Source organism: Lepidochelys kempii, chromosome 1 (genome assembly GCF_965140285.1).
Source record: "Lepidochelys kempii isolate rLepKem1 chromosome 1, rLepKem1.hap1, whole genome shotgun sequence".
NCBI lineage: Eukaryota > Metazoa > Chordata > Testudines > Cheloniidae > Lepidochelys > Lepidochelys kempii.
In genome coordinates, this window is record NC_136380.1 from 306798819 (window position 1) to 306819831 (window position 21013).

The 21013-nt window shown below is 46.2% G+C and overlaps 1 protein-coding gene across 1 annotated transcript in view; it reads left to right on the forward strand.

Annotated features, from left to right (window-relative positions):
• The window catches only part of CFTR (CF transmembrane conductance regulator), a 144553-nt gene that overhangs the window by 54093 nt on the left and 69447 nt on the right, over positions 1-21013 (forward strand). Inside the window, exon 12 of the mRNA XM_073328163.2 lies at positions 17904-17998. Coding sequence (XP_073184264.1) covers positions 17904-17998 — 95 coding nt within the window. The remainder of the gene's footprint in view (positions 1-17903; positions 17999-21013) is intronic.

The following is a 21013-nucleotide window of genomic DNA, read 5'->3' on the forward strand; positions in this document are numbered from 1 at the left end:
CTCAATAGAGTCATTTTTCTTCTTCTTTCCCATCCCCGCCCCCCACCTAAACATGCACTAATTTATATCGCTGATCATTTCATTTAAGTAAATAGTATTGTAAGTGCAGCATTTGGCCCTTGGCAGGCACCTGTTAGTGCATGGTACTTAATTATTTCAGTGAGAACACAAGGTGCTAAGCACCCTGTTGGTTTCAGGTCTTTGTTTTGGGTTTGATATTTCATACAATAACAGAAATTGCTTTGGCATTATTTTGCCTTATTTTAAAAAAAGGTTAAAAAATAGTGACCCTAATTATTAGGACAGATCACAATTAAAGTAAAAAAATCTCTGTGCATGAACATTAAGAAAAACACAGTACTACATTTACTCTTCATATCTCTTTTGACTGGCATTTAACCTGTTTTCTAAGAATTTATCACTTACAACCATTTGAGGAATTACTGAAAACGTGTGCAGTAACTTTATCTCAAAAGTAATTATGCATAGATGGAAAATGCAAGCAAATAGTTCACATAGCTTTCCAATATTTGAACCTGTCCAAGAATAAAATGTTCACTGTATAGGACAGCAGGAATCTTTATTTTGAGGGTGGAGCATTTTGTTTGTTAGATTCTGAATTAGTGCTTATGAAGTAAAAGAAGTTCCACCTGGTAGTACCTGTTGCACAAAAGTGTTTCTTGATAGAACAAATGAGCATTTAGATTATTTCTTAAAAAAAAAAAGCATTCCTGCTGCTTTATTATTATTTGCTGTTTGCGTTCCAGAAGACCATAGACAAAGAGTACACATCTATTGTAAAAGACAGTCCCTACTCTAAAACTCTTGGAAAGCTTTCAATTAAAGTTATAGAAAAGCAATGAGAAAAAAGTGACTTATTTTTTCCAGTGAGCTCCCGCAAGGCCATAAAGAATTCAGAACCCTAGAAAGGACACTATCTATTCTAAAGAACTCTGACTGAATATACTGGCCTGATAATTTGGCAATGTATGTTTGTATGGCCTCTAGCATAACAGGATCCTGGTCTACGAATGAGGCCCCCAGGTGCTACCATTGTACAAATAAAATAAATAAGTTGGGTAGGAATTACACTCTTGCAGAATCATGCAAAATACAGGCCAATATTTATTAAGGCTGGTTCTGTACAGACTAAGATAATTTTGTAATAAAATTGGTGTATAAACTACTTAGCATACACATTAGTGATTTTTTTCCCTTGTGGTAATATCACCCATTGATGTGGTGCCTTCAGGACTAGAGGAGCTTAAGAAAACTGCATAGGGCATTGCCTATCAGCATGCCTAAGATTTGCTTAACTTGTGTATGCTTATGTCTTAAAGTTATTTGTAGTAGTTTGTTTGATAAGATTAAGATAGTTCAAAGCACCACCATTAATGGAATTAGAACGAAAGTATATGATTTTTATATTTGATAGTGGGATGTATCAGGTGAGCAGCAGTTGTTCGTGGTACCAGTTGCCAGGGTCTTGATTTTCACCTGACCAGGGTACTTGGGCTATTAAAATATAAAAACCCAAACCTCAGTTCAGCTTTTAAACTGAGACTTCCAAAGGCTTCTTATGGCCTGATTTCTAAATGACCTTAAATAAAAAGTAATGCCTTTGGTCCGTGGAAGTTTGAGTCAATCAAGAAGAAAGCTTTTCCAGCTAGCATTGTCCCTCCCCAACAGGAGTCTAGTTTCTAGTGCAAGCTGGCCCCGACTCCCCACAGCACATCCCTCATAGTGTTCTTGGGGATTTATGGAACTGATCACAGCTGACACAGCCCTACTACCCTGACATGTCCTACACCTTTATGGGTGGAGGGACTGGTGACATCTCTGGCAGCACAATGCTCAGTAATTCTATGCTCAGTGCTAATTCAGTGGAGAAAATGCCATTTATTTAGGCTTGGCACAATTTGATTTTTTTTTAAATAATTTTGACTGATAAAAATATAAACTTAAAAATAAACATCTATATTATCTATTTAAATTTTCACAGCTAAAGGAAATTATGGGACAGGATCAGACAATTATTTAATGACAGTAAATGTTGAGATTCAAAAAGCTAAAGCTTTGTAAGCATTAAAACACAAACTGTCAACATCACATGTCAAAATATACGAAGTAAATATCCTTAAATCAAACTCTAATAAGTTCTCAGTTATCATTTCTTACTTTCCTTGTCTGTAAATTTTGATTATCCTTGATGGAAATATTTTTTGGTGAGTTTGTGTGTGTACAGTGAAATCAACTTTTAACCACATTTACTGATAAAAATCTAATCCTTCCAAGCCTACATTTACCAACTCACCAACATACCTAAACCAGGGCTAGTTCCTGACAGGGCTAGATCCTGGCTTTAAGGTCCTGGACATTGTATGGGGCAAATCCCAGCAGGAGCTCCCACAAGTAGGCAGGATTGCTGAGGGAAAATAAGCAAGAATAGGCCCTGAAGTATACTTTCCCCTGCCCCAGCATATCTCAAGTAAGGGAGGACATGTTGATTACCTCAGTATTTCCCCTTCCACTTTAGGGAGGACAGCATCAGGGCAATGCTAGTGCGGAATAGTTCTTTCTGGGTTCCCGGCTGTTCTGTGGCCACTATTCTCTTCCACCGGGGGCTCCCCGAGTGCTTGGTTATCTGACCTTCTGGGGTCGGGCCTGGATACTTGTTTCGGGAGGGGGCTTCTCTGGGTAGTCGGGACAGCTCAAGGGCTGCTATCCATCTCTCCACCAATGTGATCATCCCGTTGTAGGTGGCAGGGTCGTTCTGGCCCACCCTTGCACAAAGATCTGGAGGCAATCCCCTCGTATAGCGGTCTATTACCAGAGTTTCCAACATTTCCTCCGGTTTGCATGCCTCGGGTCATAACCATTTTCGTGTGAGGTGGATGAGGTCGAACAATTGGGACCTTGGAGGCTTGCCATCCTGGTATCTCCACTCGTATCTCTGGGACCGTACTGCAGTCATTACCCCGATCGCGCTAGGATCTCCACTTTCAGCTGAGGGTAGTCACAGGCAGCTTCAGTGGGCATGTCATGATAGGCTTTCTGAGCTTCTTCACATAAGGGAGCAAGGTTGCTGGCCCACTGGTCCTGGGGCCATGCCTTTCACAAGGCGGTCCTCTCAAAGGAGAGGAGATATGCCTCTATTTCATCATTGGCTGTCATCTTTGGTAGACAACCAGCAGCCCTCCATACTCGTGACTCTTCAGACCCTTGGTTTTTGGCAGTGAGGGCTTTCAGGTTGTCTACCAGCCCCTGTAAAAGGGCTCGATCCTGGGAGGCCTGCCCTATCAATAATTGGTTAGTCTCTTGTTGTAGCTGCATGGATTCTTGTTGTGCCATCGCATGGACTGGGTGGCTTCCTGCTGGGCTGCAGTGGCATGTATCAGTGCTTTTATTACATCTTCCATTGCAATGAGGACACCTAAACCCCATGCACTTTTTTTTTTTAAATTCTCCTCTTTTTTTTCACCGATTTTGAAGTAAGAGTCTGGGGGGCGGGGTGGGGTGGGACCATGTTTGTTAAGAAGGCTCAGTTAAAGAAACTGCTCTAGCTGAAGATTTGTGTTTCTCAAGGAATCCAGGGAAACTGACAAGGATTAGCCAAGGGGGTGAGCTGACTCAGTAGAGTAAAGCTCGGTCCAAAAGGAAGAGGGTGCTATAAAATAGGCCCAATCTATTCCAGTGGGTTTAAGCCATGTTTGCACTCTTTCAAGCCTGGGCCATTCTGCACCAGTCTGGTTCCCTGGTGCAAATTGGCTACTGTAACTTGAGCTGCCTATCAATGGCCTGAAGGTCCTAGAAGGTCAGTGGAGGATCACCTTATGCAGGTGAGCTCTCTATGGGTTGGATCTGCTGGGCAGAGGATAGCTTTGCACCAGTGGCATGGTAGGCAGCTGCTCCAACACAGGGGAGGATCTTGTTTCGTAAGTGTGGATGAGGAGAAACACTGACTCAAAAGACAGGAATATACCCACTTTGTAAAGTTTATCTCAAGGTTGTGATAACCTGTGAAAGTTTGAGCATAAAACATTTCTTGCTTAGCAATAAAATAAATCTGAGTGCTCCACTTTGTAGTATTCCATGCTGATATTATTTGGTTAAATGCTTTTTGTACTCTAGTCAGTCTTCCCCACCCTCCTTCCTTGTGTAAGGTACGAGTTTCTGAGCAGACTATCTTGGATGCTGTCCTATCTTCTCTGTCACTTCTTGAATCAGACTTAATTCCCTTAGCCTGACTGTGCTGTCTATAAATTGAACATACCCACCATTTCTTGCTTTAAAAATCTTCTGCCAAAGGAAAAGTTCATTAGGGAATGGGTGAATTTTGCCAGCATTTGCTTGAGTTTTGGATGGACCTGAAACTCCAGCTAAATGTCATGAACTCTTGTGAAACAGAACTCCTGGATTGGGATCATGAACTTTCTGTAAATGATTTTACACAAATCTAATGAGCAGCAGGACTTAGGGAGCACAAGAGGCTTTTTTATTTGAATAGGAGACCAATTTTTTTAAGTGACTGGTGACTTTGAGACCAATTTGAGATACCTTAAAAGGACCTGATTTTCACTAGGGAAATGCTCAGGACTTTCTAAAAATCAGGCCCCTTTAACATGTCCCAAGTTGCACACACACAAATTTGAAGCATTCAAAATTATTACTTACTAAGTCTATAGCAGAAATGCTAAGAAGCAGACATTAGCCTGAATGGTGAGGTTTCATTCTGGAGCTGAAAAGCCTCAAAATTCGGGGTTTGTTCAGATCCATTTAATTTTAAAGACTGCTTATAGTTTAATGACCGGGGGAAAGTGCAGTTTTGTGCTTTCTGCAAAATCAGCAAGCTGTAATTGCAAATGTGTATAACAAGGCTGAAATAAAATAAAATGGGGGGAAGGGAGTGGAAGGAAGTTAAAGTTAATAGGTTTTAAAGTCAGAAGGGTCATAAAATCTCATCCAGTAAATTCTATATCAACCTTATAACATGTTTGAGCTAGAACATTTATTTTTAGAAGGATATCCAGTCTTGATTTAAAGACACCAAGTGAAGGAGAATCCACCACACCCATAGATGGCTTTTTCCAATTGTTAATTATCCTCACTGTTAAAAATGTGCACCTTATTTCTATCCTGAATTTGTCTAGCTTCATCTTCCAACTACTAGATCATCTTTTGCCTTTTTGTTTGTTTTGCTAGATTAAAGAGCCATCCACTATCAGAAATCTCTTTCCCGTGTAGATACTTGTAGATTGTGACCAAACCACTTCTTAATCTTCTCTTGGTTTATCTAAATCAGACTTACCCAAACTTTTAATGTTGCATCCTCACCTTAGCCCGTAATGTAATCTTTCTGGGCCCCACTGGGGCTGGGAAGAGGGCCAGAGGCTGGGAGCAGCAGCTGGGGCCACAGCTGGGAGTAGGGCCACAGCCGGGAGTGGCCCAGGGGAGGGAGACTGGTCTGGGCCCCACCACACCCTCGCAAAGATTCCTCCATGCCCCACAGTTTGTGGACCTCTGATCTAAATAGATAGTTTCTTAACTCTCTCATTGTAAGGCATGTCTTCCAGACTTTGAATAATTCTTGTAGCCCTCTTCTGAACCCTTTCCAGTTTGTGAACACCCTTTTTGAAGTGTGCACACCAGAACTGGACACACTAATGCAGAGTATAGAGGTAAATATCAGCCTCCCAACTCCTACTCAGTGATCTTCTATTGATATTCCAGGTACCCATTTTATTTATTTATGTATTTTAGTGTTTTGTGCACTAGTATTCTGCCACAGGTAATCTTAACTGTTCAGAATATGCAGCATATGACCCACTTGTAGATTATTTGTATTCAAGGCAAATTCTGCAAGGTGAAGCAGAGATGCTGGTAGATGTGTCCTCTGCTGCAAGAATTCTGCCAGCCAGGAAGCTTCCTTAAGATTAAGGAGGATATGTGGTGGGATGCATTTTGCTGCTCCTCTAAACTTCGAATTTGCACCCCTCTATAGCACACTCTACTCAGCAGTCCCTTTCCCTGCCTCTCATACCACTAATTCCCACAGCAAGTTTTCCTGGTTCTTGCCTCAGCCCTCCATGGCTCCGCAGTGGTCTCCCCTCTTGTCGAACTGGTTTTCTGAAGCAGTTCCTTTCAGTAGTAGCTCCACTGGACACAGTCCCAGGAACTTCCACAGCCCCTCCCCTCATTGCTGCTGCCCTCTTTTTTAATGGCAGCTAAGTAATTCCATCTCTTTCCTCAGGTACAGGGGGTGAGCTAATCAGGCAGCCAGGCCAGCTCCAGGCCTCTGACCCCAGAGAAATGTTATCCCTTACTCCATCATACCCACCGGTGGATAGGTCCTGCTGAGTTGTGCTGAGCAGTTCTTGGCCACAGTGGAGGATCTGGCCTATTGTGTGTACTCTCTGCCCTAATAAGAGGTGTCATTATAGTTTCAAATCCACTGCAAGCCCATCTGCTTAGAGATGGGCTTCAGTTGCTCAGTTCTAGCTGAGATCCAAAAGTGAAGGGGTATTAAATCTGGGGGTTTGTTTGGGCCACATCTCTATTTCTGTGAGATTTGAAAGGTTTATGTTCTTGCTGGAAATACAGAAGTAATCATGCGAGTGAGCAAATGGGTGAGGGAGTGTATTTTGCTTGTAACTAAAGAGAAAAATGATTAAATTGAGTGGAATGATGTTCTAGCTCCTTACTGAAATCCTTCGCTTCTGTTTCAGCTCAAATATACTTACAGATTCCCTAGGGCATTTCACACAATGGGGCCTGCACTATGATCTTTGTAGTTGTTGGGAATGCTCTTGAGGCTTGCTGTGCAGAAAACAGATGGCAGAGAGAGAGAGAGAGAGAGAGAGAGAGAGAGGAAGACCACTTCCAAGAGGAAGGAGGGGGAATAAGAGAAGGGGAATATATTGGGTGGGGGCAGGGGAGAGAGAAGGCAGAGTGCGGAGAAGAGAACACAAAGGAAATTGGGGAGAGTGGATAGAGAAGTGGGAGTATGGGGTATTAGTGAGAATAAAGAGAGAGCAAGGGGAAGAGAGAAGAAGAGAAAGTGAAGAGATCTGCGGGGGTAGAGAAGGGGAGAGTGAAAGAAGCAGAGAAGAAGGAAGTCAAGAGTATTAGAGAGAGAAGGAGGAAGTGAGGGTGAACTACAAAGAGCAGACACTGGATGGCTGAGATCTCTGCTCTGTTCTATCATTTGCAGGGTTATTTTATTTTAGGGGCGGGGGGGGGGGAGGGTCCAAAAGTTGGCAAGCCAAAGTGCAGACCATTCAACCCCTCCTCCCTTAATCACCCACAAATGTAACTGAAGTCACTGGGAACGGTAGGGACTCTGTACTTCTGAATGATCAGGCTGCAGGTTTATCAATTTGGACACCCGAAAACGAATGTATCCAGTAGAACTGGATACTCCATAATTATTATACATTTATATCTTGTTCAGCATCAACAGGTTAAATTCATCCCTGATTTGACTCCACTTTCTTCAGTAAAGTTACACCAAGGATGAATATGGCCCAATACTATATATTTTTTGCAATGGCTAATGCATGTTCCAAACAACTAATGTGTGTCACATTTATTTTAATTTTTTGATTTGTATTTGCCATTGGTAGCTACCTCTAAATGGAAAAGTTGAGTAAGTAGGATCGATTTAGACAAAACATGAAATATTCTGCTGACTCCTTTGGAATCAAATTAATAAAACATTTGTTACCCGTGACACTCCCAGAGTAGTGCCCCCTGTCTACTCTGTGCTATAATCTCCTAAACTGGATTGGAGGGAAGAGTTCTTTGGCAGTGTAACACAATAGGTGTCTCTGTTGAAAAATCTCTAATGGCACAAAATATTTTGGCAATGGCACAAAATGGTACCATATTATATTTTATGCACAAACAGGATGAAATCCTGACATCATTTAAGTCAGTGGGTATGTCTACACTGCACACTAAGCTTGGGCTTTGATTCAGTTTTGAGCCCAAGCCCTGTCTTCTGTCCCCACACAAATCCGTATGACTTGGATCAGCAAGCACTCTGGACTCTGGTCCTAGGATCTTCTGGTGCGTGGGTCAGAGCCCAAGTCCCCCTGGGACTCTGGTCCAAGCACTGTCATTTTGCAATGTGCACACAGCTCAAGATGCACACCTGAGTTAGAAGGTCTGCGTAGTGATGATTGGATGTGTTAGCACAGCTGTGAGGCCCGAGTCTAGCAATTGTAAGCCCATGTTTACAATGCAATGTGGATGCTCAAGTGTGGGCTTGGGAACCCTGAGGGTATGTCTACACTGCAATAAAAATCCTGCAGCACCAAGTTTCAGAGTGCAGGTCACTGAACTCAAGCTCATGGTTCTTGGGCAGTGAGGCTAAAAATAGCAATGTGGGCAGTGAGGCTTGGGCTGAATCCCAGGCTCTAAGACCCATCTATCTCCCCAGCAGAGCCCGGAGCCCAGGTTTCGGCACAAGCCTGGACATCTACACTGCAATTTTTAACCTCACTGCCTGAGCCCATAAGCCCAAGTCAGATGACCCAGTGTGGATGTATCTTGAGTCCACAAGCCTGGGTCTCATGGACCCAGGTTTACAATGCAGTGGGGCCAGACTTTCACCCATTGTCTGTAATGGAAGTTCCTATAGATGCCACAGTTCTTTGGCTGGTCTCTACTGGAAGAACAGTAGCACTAGGAATCAGTAACTGTATTTCTGAATGGACTCAGTAGGAACTGGGGGAAAAAAATTCAGCTCAAATATCTAGATATATAAATACGCAAATATCTAATGGCACAGTGGAGAGACATAAAGGTTTTATCTGTAAGAGCAAGGGATGGATGCAGTATTCATGCACGGGCCGTGAAGCCCTCATTGAGCTATGCAGAACATCCCAAATGAGTGCCTATAAAACCTGTATATCATGGCACACTACCATGGATCCTCTCTAAATACCTCATACATTACAGATATACTATTTATGACAAGATTTGAAATGTTTTAAAAGATGTTGGTGCTGTTTTTCACATCTCTCTGCCTGTAAACTCAAGTATGTATATTGTTTACAGGAGTTTGACTGTACAGGTCTCTATGAGGGAAGGAAATAATAATACCTCTCTCTGGTATAGTGCTTTTCATCAGTAGATCTCAGAGTGCTTCACAGGAGGTGGTCAGTATCAGTATCCCCATTTTACAGATGGGGGAAGGAGGCACAGGGAGGTGAAGTGACTTGCCCAAGGTCACCCAACAGGGCAACAGTATATCTAGGAATAGAATCCAGGTCTCCTGAGTCCCAGTCCAATGTTCTATCCACTAGGCTGCACTGCCTCAACTTCAGAACATTCTATTACCCAAAATAACTTTTTCCATATGTAAGTATCTTGATTTTTAAAGTCAGATATGTCCAAATCTTCTATGGTGGGAAAAGAAGGCTATTATTAAATTGAAAAACTGGGAGTCTCCCCTTTCCTGAGGTACCAGGTACCCAATTTCTAGGCCATGAGATGCGGGGCATTTAATCTGTCCCTGAACCAGGACTGAACAGTGTTGTTCATTCTATCCCTGAGGCCAGTGTTAATTTGAAAGGGAGGAGGAAGGAAATACTTTCCTGGCATGTTATTTTATTTATTTATTTTCATGCCTGTTGGAGATGTCTCAGCGGTTTGGAATGTTAGAAATTGTTCAGAGGAGAATGATGAATGGTCGCAGTCACAGGTAAGGTGATCAAAGGCACATTGTAAAGGGAGAGCTGAGACTCCTGGCACAAAATTAATATCTAGAGGTGGGCTCAAGCCAGAATACTGGATCTAAACAGCTCTGAAATCTGGGGTTTTAAAATCCAGGTCTGAATTTTGGGGAGTGACCCAGTCTCTATTAACAAGGGATAGTTTTTGGGTTGCAAGTGTATGAACTGGAGATTGATTTTCCCTAGCTGATCCCATTGCTGAAGTAAGAAGTCACATGCTGGTTGATTTAATCAGCCAATATAATAAATATTCAGGCTGGTACCACAGTGAGACTTAATCTTTCACCTTCTCCCCCTCATTGTCCTTATAAGGAAAAGGTCAAGTAAAGTTTCTGAATGAAGAAAAACTTTAAAACAGCAACAACAACCACAACCGCCACTCTAGTCCCACTCATTCAGAATGCAATACGCATCAGCTTTCATGTTTCAGAAATAATAATGGCATAAAATGGAAAGAAAATGCCGCACAAAGGTTTCAGTCTTGTACTAAAGAAAAAGCAAAGTCTCCTGGGTCCAGATTCTCCCATGTGCTCCGCTCAAGATTCTGGCAATATGTGGCCAGTGGAGAATTCCCCTTGCAGAGGAGAACTTTCCAGTGGTGTAAAGCTAGTGGAGGTGGCGTCATCTACTGATGGGTGCAGGGTTCTCCCCAGTGTTAAGCTTCTCAACTCGAGAGCCAGACTGCGTAGGATCAGGGAGACACAAATAGATCCCTAGTCCTTCCCTCACCCCTGCCAATCATGGTAGGGAATTAAGCCCTTGTTTTATATTTGTTGAGTTTGTGTTTTTACCACTGACTATTCATCAATTCACTTAAATAAGAGAGAGCCCAAGCTGTAAAGTTTGGATCCCAAACTCATTGCAAACCTCCCCAAAGACAAGGGCTTTGGGGATCTAGGGTATTGGAACCACTGTGGCTATGGACTTCCCCAAATTTTGAGATGTTCAGATCCAAAGTTTGGTTCATGGTCTTCTCTAACTATGACTGCAAACACACGTTCTTCTTCGAGTGATTGCTCATGTGTATTCCACAATAGGTGTGCGTGCTCTAGGTGTGTTTCCCCCTAGCAGTACCCGTAGGTACTGAGCGCCCCCCATCCTCAGTTCCTTCTTGCCGCCAGTGAAGGTGCATCAGAACCACTCTGCTCCAGCTTTGCTGTAGCTCATCCCCAGAACTGCTTGTTCGTTCAGTGTTAGTACCTGTAGTTAGTTAGCTGCTCAGTTAGTTCAATTAGTTACAGCACCTGGGCCGGGACATGCCCCGCGCCCTGGGTTTTAAGTCATGCGACTCTTGTAGGTGATCTATTCCAAGGAGTGACCCACATGCAGACCGTTTATGCTGTTTGGGAGAAACCCATATTAGCAATCGTTGCAAGATTTGCAAATCATTCAAACCTCGGACCAAGAGGGAAAGAGACATTAGGCTCCGGACCATTCTGATGGAGCCGGCACTGACCCCAACTCCAGCGTGCCACTCTGAGCCGGCACCGGGCACCGCGGTGTCAGTGCGCGGCGACCTTCCAGAGCCTTCGACCAGTTGGCACCGCTTCCCATCTACAGGGCACAAGAAGGCAAAAATGTTGCCTTCTTCACAGCGGCACAGAGGTAAACCCAGGGCAGAGGCTAGACCCATGTCGGACAGTCCTCGATCCCCTCTGGCCTCTAGGCCTCCGACTCATATAGAGCGGAGTAGCCCAGGCACTTCAGACCAGGCCTCCCCTGCTGTCCGGATGCCCTCCACGCAAGAGGCCCTGCAGGCGGCCCGGGACATCATGTCCATGCCAGTACCAGGAGTGCCGCCAATGTCAGTCCTGCGCTCCAGGGGCAAGCCACCGCTGAGATCTCCGCAGTCACCCCCAGCTCGGTACTGGTCTCGGACCAGAGAACATTCACAATGTCGTTCTCTGCCAGTGACCGTTCAGGGCAAAGTCCATGTGGATCATCCTCGACTCCCACCAGACTGTCTGGTTGGGTGCCATCCGACTGAGACTCTTGGCACCGCTCCACTTCAAGGAGTGAGTACCTATGGGACTGAGGCAGACGTCGCCAGAGGTCCTCGAGTCAGAGGGGTTACCGTAGCCGGTCACAGCCTGGATGTCGATGCTGTTCCCGCTCGGAATCCCACTCCAAGACCCCGCCAAGGCATCGCCTCCGCAGCCCCGGGCGTCGATCCCCAGCATCTCGCCATTGCGGGTCCACCCATTGGAGCTGATCGCAGAGCAGCTGCTACCGATGGTACCAGTCCTCCACATTGAGATTGCGGTCCCGTGGTTGGCCCATGGAGGGACGTCGCTCATCGCTCCCGGCACTGCCGCTCCTCCCGGGACAGCAGCAGATTGTTTGTCAGCCCGGCCTCCGCTCGTAGTCATCCCTCCATGGGCCAGGCCAGCCGGGCTGAGCAACCGGGCCCGCCGGTGCTGCAGCAAGTGTAGTGGCTCTGGGCCCCATGGCTGGCCCAGTGGTACCAGTGGGCTCTGTGGCCCCCAACGCAGCCCTGGTGGGGGCTCACTCAGTAGCCGGAGCCTCAGAGGCACCATTGGCCTCCCTCTCCAGACCTCCAAGGAAGGAGTTGGTGGGACGTACATCCCCAGCACCATGCCCGGAGACTGACCAAGTGGTGGGCCCTCCGGTGCCGGTGGACACCCAAAGTACCGCACTGGCCTTCTCGCCCTCCCTGGATGAGGTGATTACAGCCCTGCTCCCCTCAGTCCTGCAGGAGGACTTTAGGGCCCACCAGAGACTCTTAAAAAGGGTGGAATCAAGCCTCCACCTCCAGGCAGAGGAGATGGAGGAGCCCTTGCACTCCCTGTTTAATGTACTGTCCCCGTTGGCACTGGAAAGGGTAGCCTTGCTTCTCCATGAAGGGGTGGAAAAAATTTCAAATGCCCGGCCTCGGCCCCCACCTCCAAGAGAGTGGAATGCAAATACTTTGTACCCAACAAGGGACATGCGTACTTATAAACCCACCTGGCGCCCAACTCCCTGGTGGTTAAGTCGGTCAACCACAGGGAATGGCAGGGCCATCCAGCCCGTACCTCAGAAAATAAAGATTCATGGAGGCTGGACTCTTTTGGAAGAAAAGTTTATTCGTCCTTGAGCTCCCAGTTACGAGTGACAAACCAGCAGGCTTTCCTGGGCCGGTATGAGTTCAATCTGTGGGGCTCCCTGCCTAAGTTCGAGGACTCCCTCCAGGAGCATGATAGGAAGGAGTTCAAGGCGCTGGTGGAGGAGGTTACAGTGACTGCCAGGGCAACCCTGCAAGTGGCTTCGGATGCGGCGGACACGGCTGTACAGTCCATGGCCTCCGCAGCGTCCATGAGAAGGGTGTCGTGGCTCCTGCTGTCCGGGCTGTCCGGTGAGGCGCAGGCCACCATGCAGGATCTCCCGTTTGACGGCAAAGCTCTGTTTGCAGAACAAACAGATACAAAGCTGCATGGTATAAAGAACTCTCGCACGACCCTCCAGACTCTGGGTCTCTATGTCCCGGCTCCAGCTAAATCTAAGTTTTAAGCCACAGCAGACTCCCGCTCAGGCCTCCACCCAAAATATGAGGCCACCTATAAGAAGATATGGGACTATAAAAGGTGCCCTCAGAGGCAGTTGAGGCTGGCCCCGCAACCTGGATCCTCTGAGGGCAAACAGGCGGGGAAAAGGTGATTTTGACGGGACGCTCGGGGGCGCCCTGCTAGTCCTCCTCAGGGATCCACCCTCAATAAAGCTTCAGTTCAAAGGCAAGGGGTTCTACTCCCACTATTTCCTTATCCCAAAGGCCAAAGGGGGACTCAGGCCCATCCTGGACCTGCGAGATCTGAACCAGTACTTGGTAAAGCTCAAGTTCCGTATGGTCTCCCTGACCTCCATCATCCCCTCCCTGGATCCCGGGGACTGGTACATGCTGCCTTCGTTCTGCAGGACGCGTATTTCCACATTCACATATTCGAGGGGCACAGAAGCCTCCTCCATTTCATGGTGGGGAAGAATCACTACCAATTTACGGTCCTCCCATTTGGCCTGTCCACTGCCCCCAGGATATTTACAAAATGTATGTTGGTGGTAGCGGCCTACCTCAGGCGCCGGGGGGGGGTGTCCAGATTTTTCCTTATCTGGACGATTGGCTGGTCAAGGGCAGTTCCAGGTCTCAGGTGAGGGATCACGCATTAGTCCCAGTTCAATGTGTAAGCAGAGTCAGGTGGTGAGGTGTGGCAAGTTGTGGAAAAGAACTTCAGGGACTGATATCATTTGCATAGGCACACCCACCCCGCCTAGAATGAGGCCATAGCTGCCCAAATGGTCACTTTGGCTGTTGTGGGATCCCCAGTGTCTCTGTTATTGGGGCAGGAAGAATAAATTGTTATTACCCTGATTGTGGGAACTGTGCTTGGAACTGTACTTGGCCTTTTGTTATGATGGAGGGACTCACCATCAACTAAGTAGCACTCGCTAGGCAAGGGACATGGGTTCCAAAACTCTGTGAATTGAGAGAGGCTTGAGACAGGTATTAGTACCTGGTGGTGTGGGCCCCTTTGTGAGGGCTTGAAACACCAATTGCACCTCTGTCTCTCTTCACTGTGGAATGTCAGAGCTAATTTTGGGTCTATTAAGAGTCTTTCTACAGGTACTGTGCTGAATTCACTTTGGCCTCATGGTGCACCAGTACTAAGGCTCTCACTACTCTGAGCTGAAATCACTGAGCACTGTGTCAAGTAGTGGGGAGCCGGAAGATCTAGAGTGCAGTGGTGCTGTTCGTGGATAGGCTGGCGGAGCAGAGATGGCGGTGTGTTCGTGAGATGGCGAGCTGAGCTGTGCAGAGCGGAGCCCTGTGGGGCAGTCAGCTTCAGGTCATGTAAGGTGCCCCTTACCTCTTTCCCCCCCACACACAGGCACATTTTTAGCCAGACTGGGGAGTAACACTCTGCAGATGAACTTTTGAACTCTGGGGCTGGACTTTTTGGACTTTGGGTGATTTTTGGATTGCTGGACTCAAGAGACGTTTGGGTTCTGGGACTCAAGAACCCGAGGGAAAGGATGTGGCCCAATTTGCTGGGGTGGGTTTTTGCTCATGGTTTGGTTAATAAACACTAGTTGTGGTGTTTCCCCAATTTAGTGCTGAGGTCGTTTACCTCATGTTATTAAAGATTCTCTGCTACACCGAGACTCTGTGCTTGCGAGAGGGGAAGTATTGCCTCTTTGAGGTGCCCAGGGGGTGTGTAAGATTTTCCCAGGTCACTGGGTGGGGGCTCGAGCCAGTTTTGCATTTGCTTTGATGAGAGGGAACCCCTTTATACTGAACCCGGCCCTTGCTGCTATCAACTTGGCCTGGCAGAAGGGTTACAAATTCATGGAATTTATTGGGGCACTCCTGGATGCCTCATTGGCCACAGCTTCCCTCCCACCGGACAGTTCAAGACCCTGAAGGGGCTCATTGACACAGTCACAAAGTTCCCAGTGACAACAGCCAGAGCGTGCCTCCAGCTCTTGAGTCACATGTGGGCGTGCACGTACATGGTCTGCCACACCAGACTTCGAATGAGGCCCCTCCAGCTCTGGCTGGCCTCGGAGTTTTCCCAGGCCAGGGACAGGATGGACAAGGTCCTCATCGTGCCCGACTTGGTGATCACTTCCCTACGGTGGTGGTCCACCCCAAGCAACATGCTCCAAGGGGTCCCGTTCAGGGACAGGGCCCTGTCGCTGGAGCTGGTGTCCGAAGCATCGGACCTGGGTTGGGGGCTCATGTGGGGAATGTTTGGACCCACGGTCTGTGGTCATCTCAGGATCGGACCCCACACATAACGTCAAGGAGCTCAGGGCGGTACACCTTCTGCTCACACCTGGAGGGTCCTCACGGACAACATGGCCTCAATGTTCTATATCAACAGGCAAGGTGGGGCCCAGTCATCTGCTGCGAAGCCCTCAGGCTGTGAGATTTCTGTATAGTCCATGGCATCTGCCTAAAGACCTTCCATCTACCGGGTGCCTGGAACGCACGGGCGGATCGCTTGAGCAGGGACTTCTCTCAGCACGAGTGGTCTTTCCACCCGGAAGTGGCTCACTGACTTTTCCAAGTGTGGGGAACTCCCCAGGTTGACCTGTTTGCTACTTGGCAGAACTGGCGCTGTCCCCAGTTCTGCTCCAGGGGGTGACTGGGATGGGGCACTATCTTCAATGCCTTCCTCCTCTCCTGGTCAGGCCAGTTTTCTCTATGCCTTCCCGCCATTCCCACTGATCAGCAAGGTCCTGGAAAAGGTAAAGGTGGACAAGGCCCGGGTCCTCCTGATTGTCCCAGCAAGGCCCAGGCAACATTGGTACGGGACCTCACGGGCCTGGCATTCCGCCTGGACCTGCTCTCCCAGGACCAGGGCCACCTCCTCCATCCCAACCTAGCGGCTCTCTACCTCACCGCGTGGCTGCTTAATGGTTAGTTAGGGAGGAGAGAACAAAAGGGGTCCAGCACATCATCCTAGAAAGCAGGCGGCCCTCCATGCACCATGTCTACTTGGCAAAGTGGTGCCGGTTCTCCAAATGGGTGGCTGAGCGGGGTGTCTCCCCGGTGGCTGCCCCAATCCATCTTATCCTGGACTACCTTCTCCACCTTAAAGCCCAGGGCCTGGTGCCCTCGTCAGTCAGGGTGCACCTGGCAGCCACATAGGCCTTCCATCCGCCGGTGCAGGGGCACACCGTATTCTCCCATGCTAGGACTGGCTGGTTCCTCAAGGGGTTGGACCATCTGTTCCTGTATGCCAGGCCCCCAGTCCCGCAGTGGAACCTGAACCTGGTGTTGACCCATCTCACGGGGCCCCTGTTTGAGCCGCTAGCCACATGCGCCTGGTCCCACCTCTCATGGAAGGTGGCCTTCCTGGTCGTGATCATGTCGGCTAGGCGGGTCTCGGAGCTCAGGGCCCTGACCTCCAAGCCCCCATATGCGGGGTTTAATAAGGGACAAGGTCCAGCTCCGCCCACACCCTGCATTCCTCCCAATGGTGGTCTCTGCCTTTCACATGGGTCAGGACATTTTTCTGCCCATCCTCTGCCCCATGCCCCACGCATCCAGTGAGGAGTACCATCTCCACATGCTCGATGTGTGACAGGCTCTGGCTTTCTACCTCGAATGGACCAACCTGTTCAGAAAGTCCTCGCAACTGTTCATCGCCTCGGCTAAGCGCATGGGGGGTCGGTCGATCTCCACTCAGTGGCTTTCCAACTGGATCACTTCATGCATCCACACCTGTTATGAGCTGGCAGGTATCTCCCCGTCACCGATTGTGAAGGCGCACTCGATTCGGGCATAGGCCTCGTCAGCTGCCTTCTTGGCCCACGTCCCCATCCAGGACATTTGTAGGGCCACCACGTGGTCTTCGCTTCACATGTTCACCTCGCACTATGCGATCATCTCCCAAACCAGGGATGAAGCCTGGTTCGGCAGGACTGTTCTCCATCCTGAGAACTTGTGAACTCCTACCCACCTCCAACAGATATAGCTTGGAATCACCTATTGTGGAATACACATGAGCAATCACTCAAAGAAGAAAAGGCAATTACCTTTTCCGTAACTGGTGTTCTTCGAGATATGTTGCTCATGTCTATTCAACATCCCACCCTCCGTCGGAGTTGTCTGGCAAGAAGGAACTGGTGGTGTGGGGAGCGTGCAGCTCTCCTTATACCGCTCCATGGAGGCACCACTTCAGGGGTTGCTGGGGCGCTCCGCCCTAAGGGCACTGCTAGGGGAAAAGCTTCCGGCACCAGTGCACGTGGCGAGCACGCACACCTATTTTGGAATAGACATGAGCAACACATCTCGAAGAACACCAGATATGGAAAAGGTAACTGTCTTTTTGTCACTCTTCTCCCAGGTAGGAAATGTACATTAGTGGTTAGAGGTTTAGAATTAGATTATGTAAAAGGGTCATTCTTTACTTGTAGGGAACTAATGTTTAAGACTAATATTTGCTCATAAGACTCGATAACCTTTTGGTGAGCTCTGAGGTAAATAAATGTTTACACTTTAATGATTCATTTCTGAATAAGGAAACAATGAAATAAGCAAACAAATTTGTGTGATCTTACAGTTATCTCCATCTAAAAACTATGTGCATTTGCTTTTGGTTAATTTGCAATTTGTGACATTTGAATATGGAAAATACACATCTAATTTTTAAAATCTTTTAATAGGAGATTTCAAAGTTTCCTGAGAAAGACTGCACAGTATTGGGGGAAGGTGGAATCATCCTGAGTGGAGGTCAACGGGCAAGAATCTCACTAGCGAGGTGAATATTTTATCATCTGAATGGCTGACACGTCACATTTGGAAAACATAGTATGAACATTTAATGACATGTGGACCTAATTCTGCCATATAGATATATGTGCATAACTCCAGTGGGAGCTGCATTTTAACATCAGAGATCAGATTTTTGTCCTATGAAAATACAGGTATTTAAGATACATCTATATGTTCATTAATTTAGTTCAGAAATACCCAGAGATTCAGCAAAAGATGAAAGTTTCCATAGTTAACTGAAACTGTCAGGTTAAAGTTCACAGCATGAAATGTTGATTGTCTGAGCACCAGAGAAATGCTTGTCATGTGCAAATAGAAATACAAAATTTTTCAGCAACTGTCACTAGAGGGTCTCAAAGAGCTTTACACATTAAATAATTGAGAATCATAATGCCCTCAGAGGGTTGTCAGATATTGTCTCCATTTTCCAAACAGGGAAATTGAGGCCTGATCCCTGGAACTGGCTCTGCGACGCAAACCACTTCAAAGGAGACAAAGCAAAGACCTTACCTCCTCTCCACACAAGCCCGCAGAGTGATCCTTCATAAGGTGTTGCACAGTGGCTGTGCTTTCTAGGACTTCAGTGTCTCTCATGCTGGCCCTAAGGCAGTGAAACTATGCATCTCCCCTACACAGGGCTTTTTAAACATTTTATTAAACGTTCATTCAATCAAGAGACAACCCTCCCCATAAGATTGTTGAGGAAGAATTTTTTTTTTAAAGATACGTATGGTTTGCTTATTTCCCCCCTTATTTAAGACTGGCATCTATTAAATAACAGTTAAGGATTAAGCTCAAAGAAATATCATATTTGGTATAAAAGAATTAAACCACACAAACTAGGCACTGCATCCTTGGAGGAACCTGCAAAGGAATAACCAGGGGATGGGGGTACAAGTTGGGTGAGATAATATCTTTTATTGGACCAACTAATTATCTCACCTACCTTGTCTCTCTAATATCCTGGAACCAACATGGCTACAACAACACTGCATACAGAGGAAGGGGAAGCAGACTGAATTTTCAATTTTTCTCCAAAATCTGAGCTTTCCTTAAAAGAAGCCTCTAGCTGGTGTAGTTGTGAAGAAAAACACCTTCAAACTCTGAAGCAGTGTAACCAAACATGGTGATGTCTGCCTGGGTTTGCAGAGCCTGAAACAATAGCTCTGACATGTGAACTGCCCCATTCATTTCAGTGGGTGCTAATTCAGATGCCAATGGTGATTCGTTAACCATTAGGTAACAGTGTTGAAATTTAAAGTATACCAATACTCAAACCACACAAGGCAGAAGTAGGATCATATTATGAAGACATAGACCAGAATTTCTCAAACATTGGGCATGCTCTAGTGCGGGTGAGGTTAAAGATGCATATATTAAGATGTGGAGGCCTTTAGAACACTTGGCAGAGTTGCAAGTAGGCAGAGGGAGTGGTTAATTCCATTTTCCTGAAGGGGGCATGTCTCATCTTTCTAAAGTTTGGGGAATGCTGAACTAAAGTATAAACCATTCAGATTTCCATAAAAACTATCAGACTGATTAAATACCTTTCCAAACTCTGTGTACAGCCATGTTTATAAACTTCCAAAGGAACTCAGGTCAATTCCTGGAATGTCATATGATTGATTTTATCAATCTACTGTTGTGTGATCAGCTTGCCAATAGGCATTAGTCTTCAGCTGTATAATTATATTTTTAAAATAAAAAGTCACAAAGACAGTATAGGCAACATCCAATATATAGCACTGAGCTGAACACAGCCATTAATAAAAAGAAAAGGAGGACTTGTGGCACCTTAGAGACTAACCAATTTATTAGAGCATAAGCTTTCGTGAGCTACAGCTCACTTCTTCAGATGCATATCGTGGAAACTGCAGCAGGCTTTATATATACACAGAGAATATGAAACAATACCTATTCCCACCCCACTGTCCTGCTGGTAATAGCAGGACAGTGGGGTGGGAATAGGTATTGTTTCATATTCTCTGTGTATATATAAAGCCTGCTGCAGTTTCCACGATATGCATCTGAAGAAGTGAGCTGTAGCTCACGAAAGCTTATGCTCTAATAAATTGGTTAGTCTCTAAGGTGCCACAAGTCCTCCTTTTCTTTTTGCGAATACAGACTAACACGGCTGTTACTCTGAAAACAGCCATTAATGTAGGAAGTAAGTTATAAACTCGCCAACTGTTGAAAATGTCAAGAACAGTATGATTACTGTGCAGTCACTACATCAAAATGTACAATAAGTGAATTCAATCATAATAGAAGGTCTTCCAGTAAAATTACCTATACTATTGGCAGAGTATACTATTAATGTTTTTAGTGGCTATATGTTTTTCATATTATGTTTGTTCAAGATAACTGTTTAGAAACAAAGGTTAAAAGATTTTTAAGTACTTTAAATGGAAGTTAAATCCAATTTTCAGGGTTTTCTTGATTATTTCTTTGTATTGCTCATTTATAGTGTCATGTTTTACAATCACACAGTAAGACAAAGGGCCTGCTCCTGCTCCCATTGACATCAATGGCAAAACTCTTGTTCACTTCAGTGGGGGCAGGGTTGGGCCCCAGTGTCCAGCTCAAGATCATTACAGTCTAAGATTCGGACCCTGCAAATACTTAGGCACTTGCTGAACATCAAACATGTGAGTAGTACCACTGATGTTAGGTAGCTGTTTGCAGGATTGGGACCTAAGATTCTCATATAGGACCCTGCAGTCCATTTACTATAAAGCACTTTACAAGACTGAGCCCTATGGTCCCATAATTCTGTAAGTCTTCGACAGAGAAAGAACTTGAGATCAGTAGACTTTGGAACAGGTCCAGAATCCCTGTTAAACTGAGCAAGCATATTACACATACACAACTTGCAAGAGCAGGCCTTAAGAAGGTCTTTAAAAGCCCCAAAGTAAAAGACACAGTAAAGGTGGTTGTGCAGTTTCTTTTGATTACATAGAATTCCATGAAAAATTACCTTACTATGCAAAATGCCCTTCTA